Raw genomic sequence first — 17,076 nt, 5'->3', positions numbered from 1 at the left:
GGTAAGATTACAGGTTTATATTGGATGAACTAGATGTTTGTGTATGTCCATATGTGGAATCTGGTTCACCTGTTATGTCCACAAGATACAGGGGATGGATGGTACAAGTGCTTGTGTGTGCATCTATGTGTATATACCAGTACCTGGTGTCTCTCCAGCAGGGCCTCAGCCCCGGTCACATCTTTGGCCAGTTCCTCTGAGGAGACCAAGCTTCGGATGCCGTTAATCCAGGACATCAGGTCCTTGAAGTCTGAGAGAAAGCGCTGCAGATCGTGGGAGTTGCCCAGCTTGTCCTTGCGCTGGTCGGCACGCGCCACCAGGCTGCTCCAGGCCGTGTTGAGCTCTGTGCACTTCTCCCGGATGTCGTCCACCGCCTCCGGGTGGGACTGGGTCAGACGCTCCGCCGTCTCCCCCAGAGACTTCACCTGGAACAGGAAGCCAAAGATCCGCCAAGGGTTATTACATTCTTCAACCTTTTTTTAGTCCCTGTATTGTTTGGCTGGTCCTGCTCTTACTGAGACGCAGTATCTTCTTGAAGAAGATCGACACAGATAAATGCATGCGTTTCTGCTCACCTCATCTTCAAGACTTTGATCAATACTGACCTTCCGCTGATCTAAATGGCAAGTTAAAGTGTGTGTTTCCGCTCACCTTGTCTCCCAAGGCGGCCAGATCTCTCTCAAAGCCCTCATGTTTCCGCTCACCTTGTCTCCCAAGGCGGCCAGGTCTCTCTCAAAGCCCTCGTGTTTCCGCTCACCTTGTCTCCCAAGGCGGCCAGGTCTCTCTCAAAGCCCTCATGTTTCCGCTCACCTTGTCTCCCAAGGCGGCCAGGTCTCTCTCAAAGCCCTCGTGTTTCCGCTCACCTTGTCTCCCAAGGCGGCCAGGTCTCTCTCAAAGCCCTCATGTTTCCGCTCACCTTGTCTCCCAAGGCGGCCAGGTCTCTCTCAAAGCCCTCGTGTTTCCGCTCACCTTGTCTCCCAAGGCGGCCAGGTCTCTCTCAAAGCCCTCGTGTTTCCGCTCACCTTGTCTCCCAAGGCGGCCAGGTCCCTCTCAAAGCCCTCATGTTTCCGCTCACCTTTGTTTCCGCTCACCTTGTCTCCCAAGGCGGCCAGGTCTCTCTCAAAGCCCTCATGTTTCCACTCACCTTGTCTCCCAAGGCGGCCAGGTCCCTCTCAAAGCCCTCATGTTTCCGCTCACCTTTGTTTCGCTCACCTTGTCTCCCAAGGCGGCCAGGTCTCTCTCAAAGCCCTCGTGTTTGCGCTCACCTTGTCTCCCAAGGCGGCCAGATCTCTCTCAAAGCCCTCGTGTTTCCGCTCACCTTGTCTCCCAAGGCGGCCAGGTCTCTCTCAAAGCCCTCATGTTTCCGCTCACCTTGTCTCCCAAGGCGGCCAGGTCTCTCTCAAAGCCCTCGTGTTTGCGCTCACCTTGTCTCCCAAGGCGGCCAGGTCTCTCTCAAAGCCCTCGTGTTTGCGCTGCAGAGCCTGAACGCTAGCCAGGTCGTGGCCGTAGTTGTCGGTGTTCAGGGCCTGGTTCTTCTCCTCGATCCACTCCTTGGTCTCATCCGCATCCCTGAGGAAAACAAGCAGCCATTTAATTTTTCATTTCACACCAGCCATTTTGTTCAGTGTGTTCAAAATATTAATGTCCACCAACTTTCTCCTTGAGGTGATCTTGGTCTTCATCAGGAACCTTATTGGGCTAATAAATGTGTCACCTTACACAGATGTCTGTGTGCAGACTTCAATATGCTCCTACAAACACCCCCCCCGACACCGTTATCACCCAATCACAGAGCTAGACAGAGCTTCTCCAGGATCCAATAACACCCATGAGGCCTTTGCCAAGGTTTCTTGATGTCTGTGTGCAGACTTTAATAAGCAGGTTTCTTCTGCAACCGTTTGTACATAGCGTGTATGTGCACTTCATATGTAATATGCCTTCTGTGTGGATGTGTACCTGTGGAACCTCTGTGCCTCATGGGCACTTCCCAGCATGTTGCTCCTCTCCTCAGCCAGCTGCTGCAGGGACCTCCAGCGGTTGTTCAGCTCCTACAAACACACCCCCCCGGACACCGTTATCACCCAATCACAGAGCTAGACAGAGCTTCTCCAGGATCCAATAACTCCCATGAGGCCTTCGTCAAGGTTTCTTGAACCCAGTGCTCCAATTTAGCCGATTTAAATTGAGTGAATGTTTTAAGGAATTGATTAATGACTTATTTTCAGGATATTATTTGATATATAGACTCTTGGTTGCATATCCTTCCAGGTTGGGATAAATTCCACTTCAACTCAATGAATCAACATGACTTAATTGTTTTAGATTAATTTGAAGTCTTCTCTGAATTGACTGAGTTACAATGGAGTCCAGTGGAATAGAGCCCAATACTGGTCATCTTGAGCAATGAGGGTCTTCAACTGATATCAGTTGTGAATATAAATTGTGAATCAGTAAAGTGCTCATTGATTCAGGTTGTGCTCCATGTGTGTTTGACAGACAGACTGGTGGTAAAAGGAGGCTGTTGGATAAAAAGGGGTTGGCAACGAGGAACATGGAAAGTCAGACTGGGAGATGGATGAATGTCAATGACGATACACAGGAAGGAGAAACAATGGAGAAAGAAATGACAAAACGCTAGGGTAACAAAATATGGTGTTGAGGCATATTTCATATGCCTTTTGTACCAGCCCATCCTTCATTTAGAAAACAAATAACAATGGTTAAAGGAGAGGGGGATGAGACAAATGAAAAACAGGAACGAGGGACAAGGCCATTCAATGACAGCGACGACATGATGAGAACAAAAATACAACGTAGAGACTGTAGACACAGACAAGAGTCCAGACCGATGATGGACAAGACAATGGAACCACAGGATGACCACGTTGATGGAGGGGTCTCCAGAACGAACAGGATGCAGGTATGAGGCCAGCCAGGAGGACATAAATGCGAGGGAGGCGGGATTTGGGGGGGGGGCTAGTCTTTAAAAACCTTACCTTGATAGTATTAAAGTTAGCCGTCGTTTGAACAGCCAAGCGTACATTCTACAATCAAAAGGTGGAAAAGAATCAGAGCAGAAAGAAGGGAGGACAGGAAAGGGGGGTTGGGACAAAAACACCACACCAGTCAAAAGAGGAACCATATTAGCACCGCAGGGGGTAAAGATAGACCATTGTCTTTACACTGTTGCCCAAAAGACAGCCGGCACCATCAACATGGCGATAGAAGACCAGCAGGCCCCAAAGCACCACCATTACCGTACATGCAGTGGAGACGGAGACTTAAGCGCTGACTAAGTTACTACAGCTCAAGGCAAAAGTTAATATTGGGTTGATGTGTAGGCTGCGTCAACAAAGATGCCTATAATACAGTCTTCTAGCTAAATCCATCTATGGGTGTGTCAACATGTGTCTGCTATGGGTTTTCACCTGTTTTAGCTGTAATGAGAGTTTTTAAAAATGACCTTAACACATTATTGTTTACCCAAATAAATTAATACCTTATAAACAGGTAGCTAGAGTAAACAAGTAAACAGGTAGCTAGAGTAAACAGGTAGCTAGAAACAAGTAAACAGGTAGCTAGAGTAAACAGGTAGCTAGAGTAAACAGGTAGCTAGAGTAAACAGGTTCACTAGAGTAGCTAGTGAACAGTAGAGTACTTCAAAATATAGAGTAGAATATATTGAATGGTGAGTGGCAAGTGCCAGGTCTACCATTCATTTCTTTATCTCTGGTTTGTTAACAAGTACGTCTTACATCAACTGATACAAGGTCCTATGTACAAGGCTGAATTACTGGGCATGAATCCAAGATTCAGGTTCATTTAAATATTTTTGGCAGGCTACAATGCTGTCCAATCTTTTATGGAGGGGGAAAAAAAGACATGGTCACACTAAAAGGGTTTAGTTTGGGAGACAAAATGCTTTGATTGGTCAAGACTTTCTTGCCTTCCATGGTGAAGCATTTTTGGAATCGGTGTCATCCTGTTGGAACAAAGAGGGGAATTTGGGTTACATACGTGACAGAAATAAACATTCTAGATACATTATACTGTTAATGAAATCAAAATGTATTGAAACTCAGGAGTCGTCTTTACCTTGCCAGGAACGGAACCCACCATTACTTGTTCCTGGAGTAAAAAAAAGAAAAGTTAAGCTAAAAACGTTTTACACTGGCATCCCTGGAAAGCGAATACCTTTGCTGCATTTCAAACAATGTAAAATACTTTCACACAAATACTCACGTAAAAACAATTGCTTCATAGGCTTTCATCTTTGACAAATGAAACATGACATCTCTCTGCATTAGCTACATTACCTGAGCTTGGACCATGTTTGCCTCCTCTGCCATTAGGCCCTCAGACTCCAGCTCAGATGCCACCTTGTTGATGTCCCTCAGACGAGACTCGTTGGCCTTCAGGTCCTGGTGGACACGCAAAGGAGAAAGAAAGACCGTCACTACACAACTCGCACACATTTTATTCACCAAGGTACTGGTCGAGATGGGTATGGTATAAACGAAGAAAGATTGCAGTGCACGCCACATTCCCATGATGCATTAATAATGATGTTCTAGCATCATTATTAATGCATCATTATTAATGGCTCTGCAACCGGAATATAGAAGCTAATTGGAGTCAAATCAAATTGTATTTGTCACGTGCGCCAAATACAACAGGTAGACCTTACAGTGAAATGCTTTCTGGCACGCCCTTAACACTTATTCTTCTTAAAACTGCATTGTTGGTTAAGAAAGTATTTACTCAAATAAACAAAAACAAAATATTAAAGAGCAACAATAAAATAACAATAGCAAGGCTCAATACAGGGGGTACCGGTAGAGAGTCAATGTGCGAGGTAATTTAATTTAATTTAGGTAATATCTACACTACCGTTCAAAAGTTTGGGGTCACTTAGAAATGTCCTTGTTTTTGAAAGAAAAGCAACTTTTTTTGTCAATTAAAATAACATCAAATTGATCAGAAATACGATGTACATTGTTAATGTTGTAAATGACTATTGTAGCTGGAAACGGCTACTCCAAGTTTATCATTTTAAAAAGGTTAATTGATCATAAGAAAACACTTTTGCAATTTTGTTGGCACAGCTGAAAACTGTTGTCATGATTAAAGAAGCAATAAAAACTGGCCTTCCTCAGACTATGTGAGTATCTGGAGCATCAGCATTTGTGGGTTTGATTACAGGCTCAAAATGGCCAGAAACAAAGACCTTTCTTCTGAAGCTCAGTCTATTCTTGTTCTGAGAAATGAAGGCTATTCCATGCGAGACAATTCCAATAAACTGAAGATCTCGTACAACGTTGTGTACTAACTACTCCCTTCACAGAACAGCGCAAACTGGTTCTAACCAGAACAGAAAGAGTGGAAGGCCTCGGGGCACAACTGAGCAAGAGGACAAGTACATTAGTGTCTAGTTTGAGAAACAGATGCCTCACAAATTCTGAACTGGCAGCTTCATTAAATAGTACCCGTGGAGTGAACTTCCGACCTCAACTTTAGGTACCGATACGATATGTATTGTGATTCTGTATGTATCACGATTTATCACAATTCTATATTTATTGTGACTTCGATACTACTACAGAGGGAAAAGAGCCATGAGACAAGTTTTGATCAGTCATAATGAAAACATGTTGGCTCACCAAGATTGAGGCCAAACCACAGAAATCCCCGTTTTTTGACAGCCGACTAAGCGCAAGCTGATATTACCCATCTAGCAGAGAATCGATACTTAGAATATATCGTCAAAAATATTATTGCGGGGGCGTCCCGGGTGGCGCAGTGGTCTAGGGCTGTGCCACCAGAGACTCTGGGTTCGAGCCCAGGCTCTGTCGCAGCCGGAGGTCCATGGGGCGAAGCACAATTGGCCTAGCGTCGTCCGGGTTAGGGAGGGTTTGGCCGGTAGGGAAATCCTTGTCTCATCGCGCACTAGCGACTCCTGTGGCGGGCCGGGCGCAGTGCACGCTAACCAGGTCGCCACGTGCACGGTGTTTCCTCCGACACATTGGTGCGGCTGGCTTCCCGGGTTGGATGCGCGCTGTGTGAAGAAGCAGTGCGGCTTGGTTGGGTTGCGTTTCAGAGGATGCATGGCTCTCGACCTTCGTCTCTCCCGAGCCCGTACGCCAGTTGTAGCGATAAGACAAGATAGTAGCTACTAACAATTGGAAACCACGAAATTGGGGAGAAAAAGGGATAAAACCTATATTAAAACCTATATTATTATTATTATTACTTACTTGGATAAAAGCGTCCGCTAAATGGCATATATATTATTATATATTATTATATTATATATATTATTACTATACTGTATTGATTTTCCCCCTCATCACTACTAAAGCCTAAAAGGATGAAGTACAGTAAGTCAGCCCTCTCCTACTCCCCGGCAGTACCTTCTGGAAGTCGTCAAACTTCTTCTGCAGCACCTCCACCTGCTCCAGGTCGGAGCCCATCTCCTCGTTGGTGAGGGCTCCCTCCTTCTCGTTGATCCACTGCTGCAGTTCGTTAGCCTCGCGGAACAGCATGAACTTCTTGCAGCTCTTTTCTAGCATGTCCTTGCGTTTCTCGCCCAGCTCCAGGAGAGTGCCGTACCTAAAATGACAGGATGGAGATTTGAGAATCCCCTTTGTGTAGAGCGAGAGAGCGAGCACTGGAACCACGACATTGAAATGGGTATTGATTGAGGGACTGGCAGGAATGGCAATGGCTGCGTTGCTCGTGGGAATGCGTGGTGGCTTCACAAACATGACACCTAGAGGGACACTCTGGTCCTACTCACAGTTCCTCCACCTGCTTCATGCGTACAGACACACTGTACGCCTCCTTTGCGCCCGGCCTACTCAGTCACAAACATGACATGCGCAGGCAGGCATTAGCAGTTAGGGAGGGAAACAGAGAAACAGACAGAGAGAAAGGCAAGGCCGTTAGTGACAGAAAAGTTTAAGTGCTACTGGCTCACTGGACTGTAATGATAAGGAAGAGACTAAAGGGAGACTAAGAAAAACAGACCGAAATTTTGAGGGAGGGGGAGAGAGAGAGACTGGGACATTGAAGAGGTTAATTGTTAATTTGCTCGGCTAAGATAGGAACGTACATTTGTTAAAAACATTCAACCAGTCGGGTCAACAGGTTACGTTCTTAGTTAGAGGTAAAAAGGTGGTAAAGAACCACAGGAGTGGACTGAAGATGAGTACTGGGGCATGTAAGAGCAGAAGTCAGAAATTACAGTGGGAAAGGGATGGTAATTTGGAAGTGGGTAAGGTAGAAGTGGGTTAGGTAGGAGGAGGCCCTTACTGGTTCTCGATCTGGTCCTGGCGGAGGCCGATGCTGCCCTGCTCGTCCAGCAGGTTCTCCCTGGAGGAGGACTGGGTGGGGTCTAGCTTCTTGACGTAGGCCGCTGGCACAAAGCCCTGGCGGTCGTTCACCTCCACCTTCCACCAGTCCTTCAGCAGGCGAGAGAGGTCAGGAGAGAAGACACACAAGACAAACCTGTTATTTTTGTCCCCCATAAGGGATGAACATGCATCCCATTCAGTTCATACTATCTTGCCTATACCCATCAAATTATTTCTGTTCTACATGAAGTGCCTGATCATGGGTATGGGCTAGCAGCAGTTATTTGTGGACCTGGCCCTGCTTGGAGCAAGGCTTTTGTTCATCTCGCTAAGATTTTCTTTTATCACACACACACACACACACACACACACACACACACACACACACACACACACCTTGTTGGTACTGTTGAGCAGGGTGAGGATGTCTCCCTTCTTCATGGTGACCTCACGGGGGCTCTTCTCCTGGTAGTCATAGAGGGCCAGCACCAGCTCCTTGCCAGTCTCATCGTCGGTGGGCGCAACTTGTTGCTGCAGGTGGAAAGGAAACAAGTGTTAAAGGTGCAATCTAGACAATAGCAACATGAAAATATCAGTTTGTGTCTATAACAGACCAGGAGTAGTAAAGAAATGATTGATTTGTTGGTACTCTGGTTCTCAGATGTTTGCAAAGATGGAAAAATAGTTGAATTGTTCGTAGAATGTTAGCTAGCTAGTTTAGGCATTTATAAAAGTTGTATAATGGTGCACATTCATTTCACGATAAGACTAAAGATGCAATGTGGGTTCCAGACTTACCCTGCAGGATTGGGCCTGCTCCTTCAAAGCCTGGATGCTGGTGCCATAAGCACTCAGGTCAGACATCAGGGCTTCGTGCTTCTTCAGCAGGGCCTCAGCCGAATCCTCATCCTTGCCGTAGTCGGGACTGCCCACGATGGGCTCTTTCTCCCTCATCCAGGACTCTGCCTCGTTGGCGTCGGCGAAGTACTGCTGTGCCTGCAGTGAGTCCTCCAGGTCCTGCCTGCGCTGCCCGGCCTTGCCCTTCAGGGTGTCCCAGCGGCTGTTCAGCTCCCCAAGCTTCACCTTAACCTCCTCCCCAGCAAAGTGGCCTGGTGGGGACCACAGGGAGAGGGGGGTTGTTTATTTGCAGCGTCTTAAGAAAGCACCCCTAGACTTTTTCCACATTTTGTTGTGTTACAAAGTGGGATTAAAATGGATTGATAATTTTTTGTCAACGACTACACAAAAGACTAAGTGCAATAAAAATTCTAACATTTGTCAAACATTTATGAAAAATAAAACATTTATTAGATAGATATTCACAGCGCTGAATCAATACCTTTGGCAGCGATTACAGCTGTCAGTCTTTCTGGGTAAATTTCTAAAAGAGCTTAACACACCTGGATTGTACAACATTTGCCCATTAATCTTTTCAAAATTCTTCAAGCTCTGGTAAATTGGTTTTTGATCATTGCTAGACAACCCTTTTCAGGTCTTGCCATTGGTGGCAACCCACCTGTTTTGAGCCCAACCTGTTTAGCAAACAAAAAATAATCATCTTTGAGTCAATAAAGCTGCATACAAACAGTCTCTTTTTTGCTATCTTGAGTAAGGCAGCTCCAAAATGCAGGCGTTTCAGCTTAGCTCAGTGCTTTCTGTGGTGGTGGGGCAGCCAGTGGAAAATATTGAGTGTAGGGGTTGGTAACTTTCTCTAGTTGTGCCACTCATGAGGACACTACATCACCACAAAATCTACTGGGAGAGCTTGAAATTTCAAGCCCCCTGCCATAGACTTACATTAGAAGTGCCCATCCAAGAAGGCTTAAGGTCATTGGCCACAGATCAAGTGGACGTCAAATCATGTTATATCTACAGTAGTTTTGATTGGACTGATCATGTTAACATCATACTTTCAAAATCTTAGCTAGCTGGCTAGACACACAGTCATCATGAATCAAAATCGGCAATCTTCTGGCAAATTCTTTTGAATCCCTGTCATATGAAGAGAAATATTACAACAAAAAAAATTTAAAATCGGTCATTACACATAAACATTACACAATAATTTGGAAATCACAAATTCAACAGTGAATCTAAGGGTAGAGCTCCAAATTTGATTGGACTCATGTCAACATCATACTTTCAACATCTTAGCTAGCAGTCATCATCAGGAATCAAGTCGACAATCTACTGGCAAATCCTTTTTAGTCCTTGTCATATAAAAGAGAAATAATGAAGAGAAATTATAAAATAAAAACATATTGGTGCTCATCGACCACTGAACATAAACATAACACAAAAAATTGGAAATCGCAAATTCAACAGTGAGTGGTTTGGAAGGAATCAGTGGCTAACTGCAAGCATTGCAAAGCAATCACTAGCCTGCTATTCCGTGGATTGGGTCTGTGGTCCAATTCTGGGTTTAAGGGTATCTATTCCAAGCTTAAAAAGGATAAACATTCACACGCAACACCATGGGCCAGAAACAGTTGAATACATTGGCCCTGCTGTCAATTCAGCATGACTTCCTGCCGTGTTCAAAACAACTGGAAACCCGGAGCTCCGATTGGGGGAAAATAAATAAACGTTTCATCCAACTCGAAGTTGGGAACTCGGGTCAGAGCTCCGACCTGAAGATCACTGACGTCATGATTCAACCTTGTGTCTCCCCCCGAGTTCCAAGTTGTCTTGAAAGCACCATAAATCCAGAGAATGCCAGACATTGATGACAAAATGTGAAGGACCACCCACCACGCCACCTTCCTGTTCAAGTGAGCACAGCACAACAAGGGGAGTCCAAAAAATGTACTGTATGGTGCAGCATAAATTATGTAATATGCCAGGGATACAGGTATACTGTAGCTGAGAAAGTAATACTAAGTGTATGTTGTGCAGTAAGCTGTTAGTTGCCCATGTGCCTCACTATTCGTGTTTTGTCTCTTTCCCCCTCAAAACTTTGCCTACTTTTCTGACTCGGTGGTGCACATGTAGCCTATAGCCCGTCTTAGAGAAATCATTGAATATTGTATGAGCTTTCATTGTCTGGTTATATGGCCCCTTTATTTATCCTACGGTTCTGACTTGGGAGAATACTGCAAGAAACGCCCATGTTCTAAATTCTGGCGCTGTACATTTCAAAAGTGCTAAACAAATACAGTACCAGTCAAAAGTTTGGAGACACCTACTCATTCAAGGGTTTTTCTTTATTTGTACTATTTTCTATATAGTAGAATAATAGTGAAGACATCAACACTAGGAAATAAACACATACACATACAAACACAAACACATCATGTAGTAACCAAAACAGTGTTAAATAAATCAAAATATATTTTAGGTTCTCAAAGTAGCCACCCTTTGCCTTGATGACAGCTTTGCACACTCTTGGCATTCTCTCAACCAGCTTCACCTGGAATGTTTTTCCAACAGTCTTGAAGGAGTTACCACATATGCTGAGCACTTGTTGGCTACTTTTCCTTCACTCTACGGTCCAACTCATCCCAATTGGGTTGAGGTCAGGTGATTGTGGAGGCCAGGTCATCTGATGCAGCACTCCACTCTCCTTCTTGGTAAAATAGCCCTTACACAGCCTGGAGGTGTGTTGGGTCATTGTCATGTTGAAAAACAAATGATAGTCCCACTAAGCCCAAACCAGATGGGATGACGTGTCGCTGAAGAATGCTGTGGTAGCCATGCTCATTAAGTGTGCCTTGAATTCTAAATAAAACTAACAGTGTCACCAGCAAAGCACCCCCACACCACCTCCTCCATGCTTCACGGTGGGAACCACACATGCAGAGATAATCTGTTCACCTTTTCTGCGTCTCACAAAGACACAGCGGCTAGAACCAAACATTTCTCTATAAGAATCTCTGTTCTTATCAGACCATAAGGACAGATTTCCACTGGTCTAATGTCTACTGCTCGTGTTTCTTGGCTCAAGCAAGTCTCTTCTTACCGGTGTCCTTTAGTAATGGTCTCGTTGCAGCAATTCGACTGATTCACGCATGTTGAGATGTGTCTGTTACTTGAACTCTGAAGCATTTATTTGGCCTGCAATTTCTGAGGCTGGCAACTCTAATAAACTTATCCTCTGCAGCAGAAGTATCTCTGGGTCTTCCTTTCCTGTGGCGGTCTTCATGAGAGCCAGTTTCATCATATCGTTTGATGCTTTTTGTGACTGCACTTGAAGAAACTTTCAAAGTTCTTGACATTTTCCAGATTAACACACGAAGATCAGTCAAAGTATTGGACTGTCGTTTCTGCTTATTTGAGCCGTTCTTGCCATAATATGGACTTAGTATTTGACTAAATAGGGCCATCTTCTGTATACCACCCCTACCTTGTCACAACACAACTGATTGGCTCAAACGCATTAACCTTTTGCGGCAGTATAAAAAAAATGTACCAATGTGAAACTGATTATTATTTCAGTTTAGATGTCTTCACTATATATATAACACACACACACACACACACACACACACACCTCAAAAAAATTAAGTGAACACTAAAATAACACATCCTAGATCTGAATGAATGAAATATTCTTATTAAATACTTTTTTCTTTACATAGTTGAATGTGCTGACAACAAAAATCACACCAAAATTATCAATGGAAATCAAATTTATCAACCCATGGAGGTCTGGATTTGGAGTCACACTCAAAATTAAAGTGGAAAACCACACTACAGGCTGATCCAACTTTGATGTAATGTCCTTAAAACAAGTCAAAATGAGGCTCAGTAGTGTGTGTGGCCTCCACGTGCCTATATGACCTCCCTACAACGCCTGGGCATGCTCCTGATGAGGTGGCGGATGGTCTCCTGAGGGATCTCCTCCCAGACCTGGACTAAAGCATCCGCCCATTCCTGGACAGTCTGTGGTGCAACGTGGCGTTGGTGGATGGAGCGAGACATGATGTCCCAGATGTGCTCAATTGGATTCAGGTCTGGGGAACGGGCGGGCCAGTCCATAGCATCAATGCCTTCCTCTTGCAGGAACTGCTGACACACTCCAGCCACATGAGGCCTAGCATTGTCTTGCATTAGGAGGAACTCAGGGCCAACCGCACCAGCATATGGTCTCACAAGGGGTCTGAGGATCTCATCTCGGTACCTAATGGCAGTCAGGCTACCTCTGGCGAGCACATGGAGGGCTGTGCGGCCCCCCCAAAGAAATGCCACCCCACACCATGACTGACCCACCGCCAAACCGGTCATGCTGGAGGCTGTTGCAGGCAGCAGAACGTTCTCCACGGTGTCTCCAGACTCTGTCACGTCTGTCACATGTGCTCAGTGTGAACCTGCTTTCATCTGTGAAGAGCACAGGGCGCCAGTGGCGAATTTGCCAATCTTGGTGTTCTCATACCACCCTCATGGAGTCTGTTTCTGACCGTTTGAACAGACACAAGCACATTTGTGGCCTGTTGGAGGTCATTTTGCAGGGCTCTGGCAGTGCTCCTCCTGCTCCTCCTTGCACAAAGGCGGAGGTAGCGGTCCTGCTGCTGGGTTGTTGCCCTCCTACGGCCTCCTCCACGTCTCCTGATGTACTGGCCTGTCTCCTGGTAGCGCCTCCATGCTCTGGACACTAAGCTGATAGACACAGCAAACCTTCTTGCCACAGCTCGCATTGATGTGCCATCCTGGATGAGATGCACTACCTGAGCCACTTGTGTGGGTTGTAGACTCCGTCTCATGCTACCACTAGAGTGAAAGCACCGCCAGGAAGCATAGGAACTGCCAAGGGGGTCTGTGGTCCCCACCTGCAGAACCACTCCTTTATTGGGGGTGTCTTTCTAATTGCCTATAATTTCCACCTGTTGTCTATTCCATTTACACAACAGCATGTGAAATTTATTGTCGATCAGTGTTGCTTCCTAAGTGGACAGTTTGATTTCACAGAAGTGTGATTGACTTGGAGTTACATTGTGTTGTTTAAGTGTTCCCTTTATTTTATATATATATAAAGTAAAAAGAAAAGAAAAACCCTGTAATGAGTAGGTGTGTCCAGACTTTTGACTGGTATTGTAGTTATATAGACTGTCCTAGCACGCTCATTAATATGTCTTAATCGAAATTAGGGACTCCCTCTTATCTGTTCATTGTCCCCTTATGCCATCGCTTGTACATCTCAAATTGTCACAGTAGAAACCATATTTGTTTAAGTAAGTCAGGCATAAGCTATGTTTTTTTTTAAAGGCAATAAATGAAGTTGAATGAAAGGCTCTGCTGATAGCCAGGTGTAGCAGTGGTAAGGATTCACTGCATGGTGCTGAAAAGAAAGCTCTGCTGTTGGGACAGCTTTATGTAGACCGTAACATTTTGTGGGCACCGTTTGTCACCGTTATAGTGCCATTAATGTATTGTTTAGTGGCTTTGCTGGCATGCATCTAAAAAAATGTTATTTTTTTTGTTTGCCCCACCAAGATTTACATGCTAAAATCGCCACTGCTTGCCATAGATTTTCAAGCCGATTTAAGTCAAAACTGTAACTCAGCCACTCAGGAACATTCACTGTCTTCTTGGTAAGCAACTCCAGTGTAGATTTGCCCTTGTGTTTTAGGTTTTTGTCCTGCTAAAAGGCACATTCATCTCCCAGTGTCTCCATGAAAGCAGACTGAACCAGGTTCTCCTCCAGGACTTTACTGGTGCTTTGTTCTGCTCAGTTTCTTTTTTATCCTGAAAAACTCCTCAGTCCTTACCATTTACAAGCATACCCATAACATTATACTGCCACCACTATGCTTAAAAATATGAAAAGTGGTACTCAGTAATGTTTTGTATTGGATTTTCCCCAAACCTAACAAATGTTTGGCTGTATAACTTTAGTGCCTTGTTGCAAACAGGATACCTTTTTTTGGACAGGCTTCCTTCTTTTCACACTGTCATTCAGGTTAGTATTGAGGAGTAACTACAATGTTGTTGATCCATCCTGTTTTCTCCTATCACAGCCATTAAACTCAGTCATTCAGGTTAGTATTGTGGAGTAACTACAATGTTGTTGATCCATCCTCAGTTTTCAGTTTTTTTCTCTTATCACAGCCAGTAAACTCTCTAACTGTTTTAAAGTCACCATTGGCCTCATGGTGAAAGGGTTTGGACAATTCACTTCAATTTACGAAGTAAACTAAAATTAACGGAATTGAAATTGACCCAAACCTGCTAGATGGTGAAAAAAGGTGCCAGTAGGGCCTATGCACATTTGTACGAAACAACTCACCTTCCTCCACCATAGCCTCTCCTTTCTGGGTGACGGCCTTGATGCGGGGCTCATGGCCGGCGATCTCCGTCTGCAGGGCCTGGTGCTTCTTCAGCAAGTTCTGGACGCCGATCAGGTCTTTTCCCCGGTTGGTGGAGGCGGCGATGGGCTCCTTCTCCCGGACCCAGGTTTCCTCGTCCTCCACGTCCCTGAAGAGCTGCTGCAGCCGCAGGGAGTCTGACAGCTTCTGCTTGCGGGCGGCCATGGGGTCGCGGAGCGCATCGTAGCGCGTCACCAGCGCCTCCTGCTTGCGCTTGATGTTGTCGCCGTCAAAGTGACCGGCTTCCTGGAACTGACGCGCCTGAATGGTGATGCCATCGATGCGGTCCTGGAGAGAGAGGGAAAGTCAGTCAGCCAACTAACTACCTGGTGGCAGTAAAGGCTTCCGATCTGAAACAGTTCATGCATATATTATGACTTTTTTGTTCGTTTTGGTCTTCGGCAAGGGTTTTTTCAGCTGTTCTTGCACACTACATTTTTTTTCTTGAGGGATGCCAAAGTATGTAGCAGTCTACATCCCGTCGTCTGGGATTGGTCAACAATAGGGATACTACAATGAAGCGTGTTGACATTCAACGACAGACTAATCGTCCTCACGCAAATGTTTTCAATTGAGAAATACTTTACCATCATGGCTGTAAAATTGTGCGACAAAGATCTCCTCTCCAAAAACGTCAATGAATGAGACGCTGTGGCGTCTCAAGACGAAGAAACAGTACTACTGACGCTCTTTCTCGTTTTTAAAGGGAAGGTCATTTTAAGGGAGTTTGCGAGCACACTAGGTTCAGTCCGCCTAGGTGTCAGCCGAACCAAATCATGCCGACGCCTTAAGTCAGTCAGCCAGTCTTACCTTGTGCGCAGCCAGACCACATAAGTCAACACTACTATTTGAATGCCTGAATATTATAGACCATGATGATGTCACTGCAACCAGGCTATGGAGGCGACTTGGAGTGGCAGCTCCCATGCATAGAATCTGAGTTTATTTTTGTATTTATTTTTATTTAACCTTTATTTAACCAGGTAGGCTAGTTGAGAACACCTTTATTTAACCAGGTAGGCTAGTTGAGAACACCTTTATTTAACCAGGTAGACTAGTTGAGAACACCTTTATTTAACCAGGTAGGCTAGTTGAGAACATGTTCTCATTTGCAACTGCGACCTGGCCAAGATAAAGCATAGCAGTGTGAACAGACAACACAGAGTTACACATGGAGTAAACAGTTAACAAGTCAGTAACACAGTGTGTGTCTGTCAATCAAAGACACCACCAGGCATGGATGGGATTCTTATGAGGAGATCCCTCTGGGACCAGCTGCTAGACAGTGTAAATGCAAGTGTCTAAGTAGTTAACTTTTTGGGTCTGAAAACATCTGAGCTGGAGGCTACTGGTTAGCGCGTTCGAGCAGATCAAAACGGTGGTGCATTGTGGGTAAATTGTGACTTACTGACCTACAAATGATAATAAGTAGTTATATATGATGCAAGGTCGACTTGTAGATCAGTCAGCAGTTGCCTGCACTTTCGACTGCAATGTCAAACAAGCCCTTTACCTGGTGGGCAGCCACGTCAGCCTCCAGCAGGGCGTGCTTCTTCTGCAGGTTCTGGACGCTGGTCAGATCCTTGCCGTAGTCATCTGAAGCCAGGTGGCCCTCGACCTCATACAGCCACAGCTCAATGTCCTCCACGTTTCTGTTGAACTGCTGCTGCTGGTTGGCCTCGCGCAGCTTGATGCCTGGGGAGAGGAGAGCATGGTGAGGAGAGGTTTAGGAGTGGTTGAAATTAAGATAGAAATACCCTTCATCCTTAAAAAAAAGTTTAGAGGTTTGGTTTAAAATCTTGGGGCGCCAAAAATGACCTTGTCTAGTAACTAACAGCTAATCACATAAGATAACAAAAGCACCTTCACTTTGAAATGTTACTCTCCAATAGATGTGGTAGAAGTCAATGACACTCGTCCAAAATAATGTAAATCCCATGGAAATGTGCGTGGGAAAGATCCCAAATCTCCTCATTGCCCCCCCCCGGAAAAATTAAGCCTTCATATAGGCTATTGTTAATATGTGTATTTCACACTATGGAGATAACAATCGGAGTATAATGCTCGTATGGATGTCAACCCCAATACATGTTCATGTCATCGTCACCAATCAACTGCATTAGATAAAAGCGACTTACCAACACCGATTTCTCTAAGCTAGCTATGGGAAAGAGGGATGCCTAGTCAGTTGCACAACAATGCATTCAACCAAAAAAAATGGGTCTTCTGCATCTAACCCAACCACTCTGAATCAGAGAGGTGCGGGGGGGGCTGCCTTAAAAATCGACATCCACGTCACCGGCACCCGGGGAGCAGTTGTTAATGGAGGTTAACTGACTTGCTCAAGTGAAGAATGGCAGATTTTTCCACCTTGCCAGCTCGGGGATTCAAACCAGTAAACTTTTGGTTACTGGCCGAACACT

General features: G+C 45.1%; 1 protein-coding gene across 6 annotated transcripts in view; it reads right to left on the bottom strand.

Annotated features, from left to right (window-relative positions):
* The window catches only part of LOC118385544 (spectrin alpha chain, non-erythrocytic 1-like), a 55,690-nt gene that overhangs the window by 17,884 nt on the left and 20,730 nt on the right, over positions 1-17,076 (bottom strand). For 3 of the 6 annotated variants that reach the window (XM_052521720.1, XM_052521715.1, XM_052521716.1), the window contains exons 14-27: positions 16,167-16,348; positions 14,575-14,941; positions 8,151-8,461; positions 7,749-7,883; positions 7,312-7,460; positions 6,797-6,853; positions 6,411-6,609; positions 4,317-4,421; positions 4,096-4,128; positions 3,947-3,982; positions 2,997-3,044; positions 1,957-2,048; positions 1,425-1,569; positions 144-425 (exon numbers count right to left, since the gene is read on the bottom strand). In XM_052521720.1, coding sequence (XP_052377680.1) covers positions 144-425; positions 1,425-1,569; positions 1,957-2,048; positions 2,997-3,044; positions 3,947-3,982; positions 4,096-4,128; positions 4,317-4,421; positions 6,411-6,609; positions 6,797-6,853; positions 7,312-7,460; positions 7,749-7,883; positions 8,151-8,461; positions 14,575-14,941; positions 16,167-16,348 — 2,141 coding nt within the window. The remainder of the gene's footprint in view (positions 1-143; positions 426-1,424; positions 1,570-1,956; positions 2,049-2,996; positions 3,045-3,946; positions 3,983-4,095; positions 4,129-4,316; positions 4,422-6,410; positions 6,610-6,796; positions 6,854-7,311; positions 7,461-7,748; positions 7,884-8,150; positions 8,462-14,574; positions 14,942-16,166; positions 16,349-17,076) is intronic. The other 3 variants (XM_052521719.1, XM_052521721.1, XM_052521718.1) reach the window with 2 other exon arrangements.

Source organism: Oncorhynchus keta, chromosome 6 (assembly GCF_023373465.1).
Source record: "Oncorhynchus keta strain PuntledgeMale-10-30-2019 chromosome 6, Oket_V2, whole genome shotgun sequence".
NCBI classification, from domain to species: domain Eukaryota; kingdom Metazoa; phylum Chordata; class Actinopteri; order Salmoniformes; family Salmonidae; genus Oncorhynchus; species Oncorhynchus keta.
Note: the sequence above shows the minus strand (reverse complement) of the source record. Positions and strands in the feature narration are given on the sequence as shown.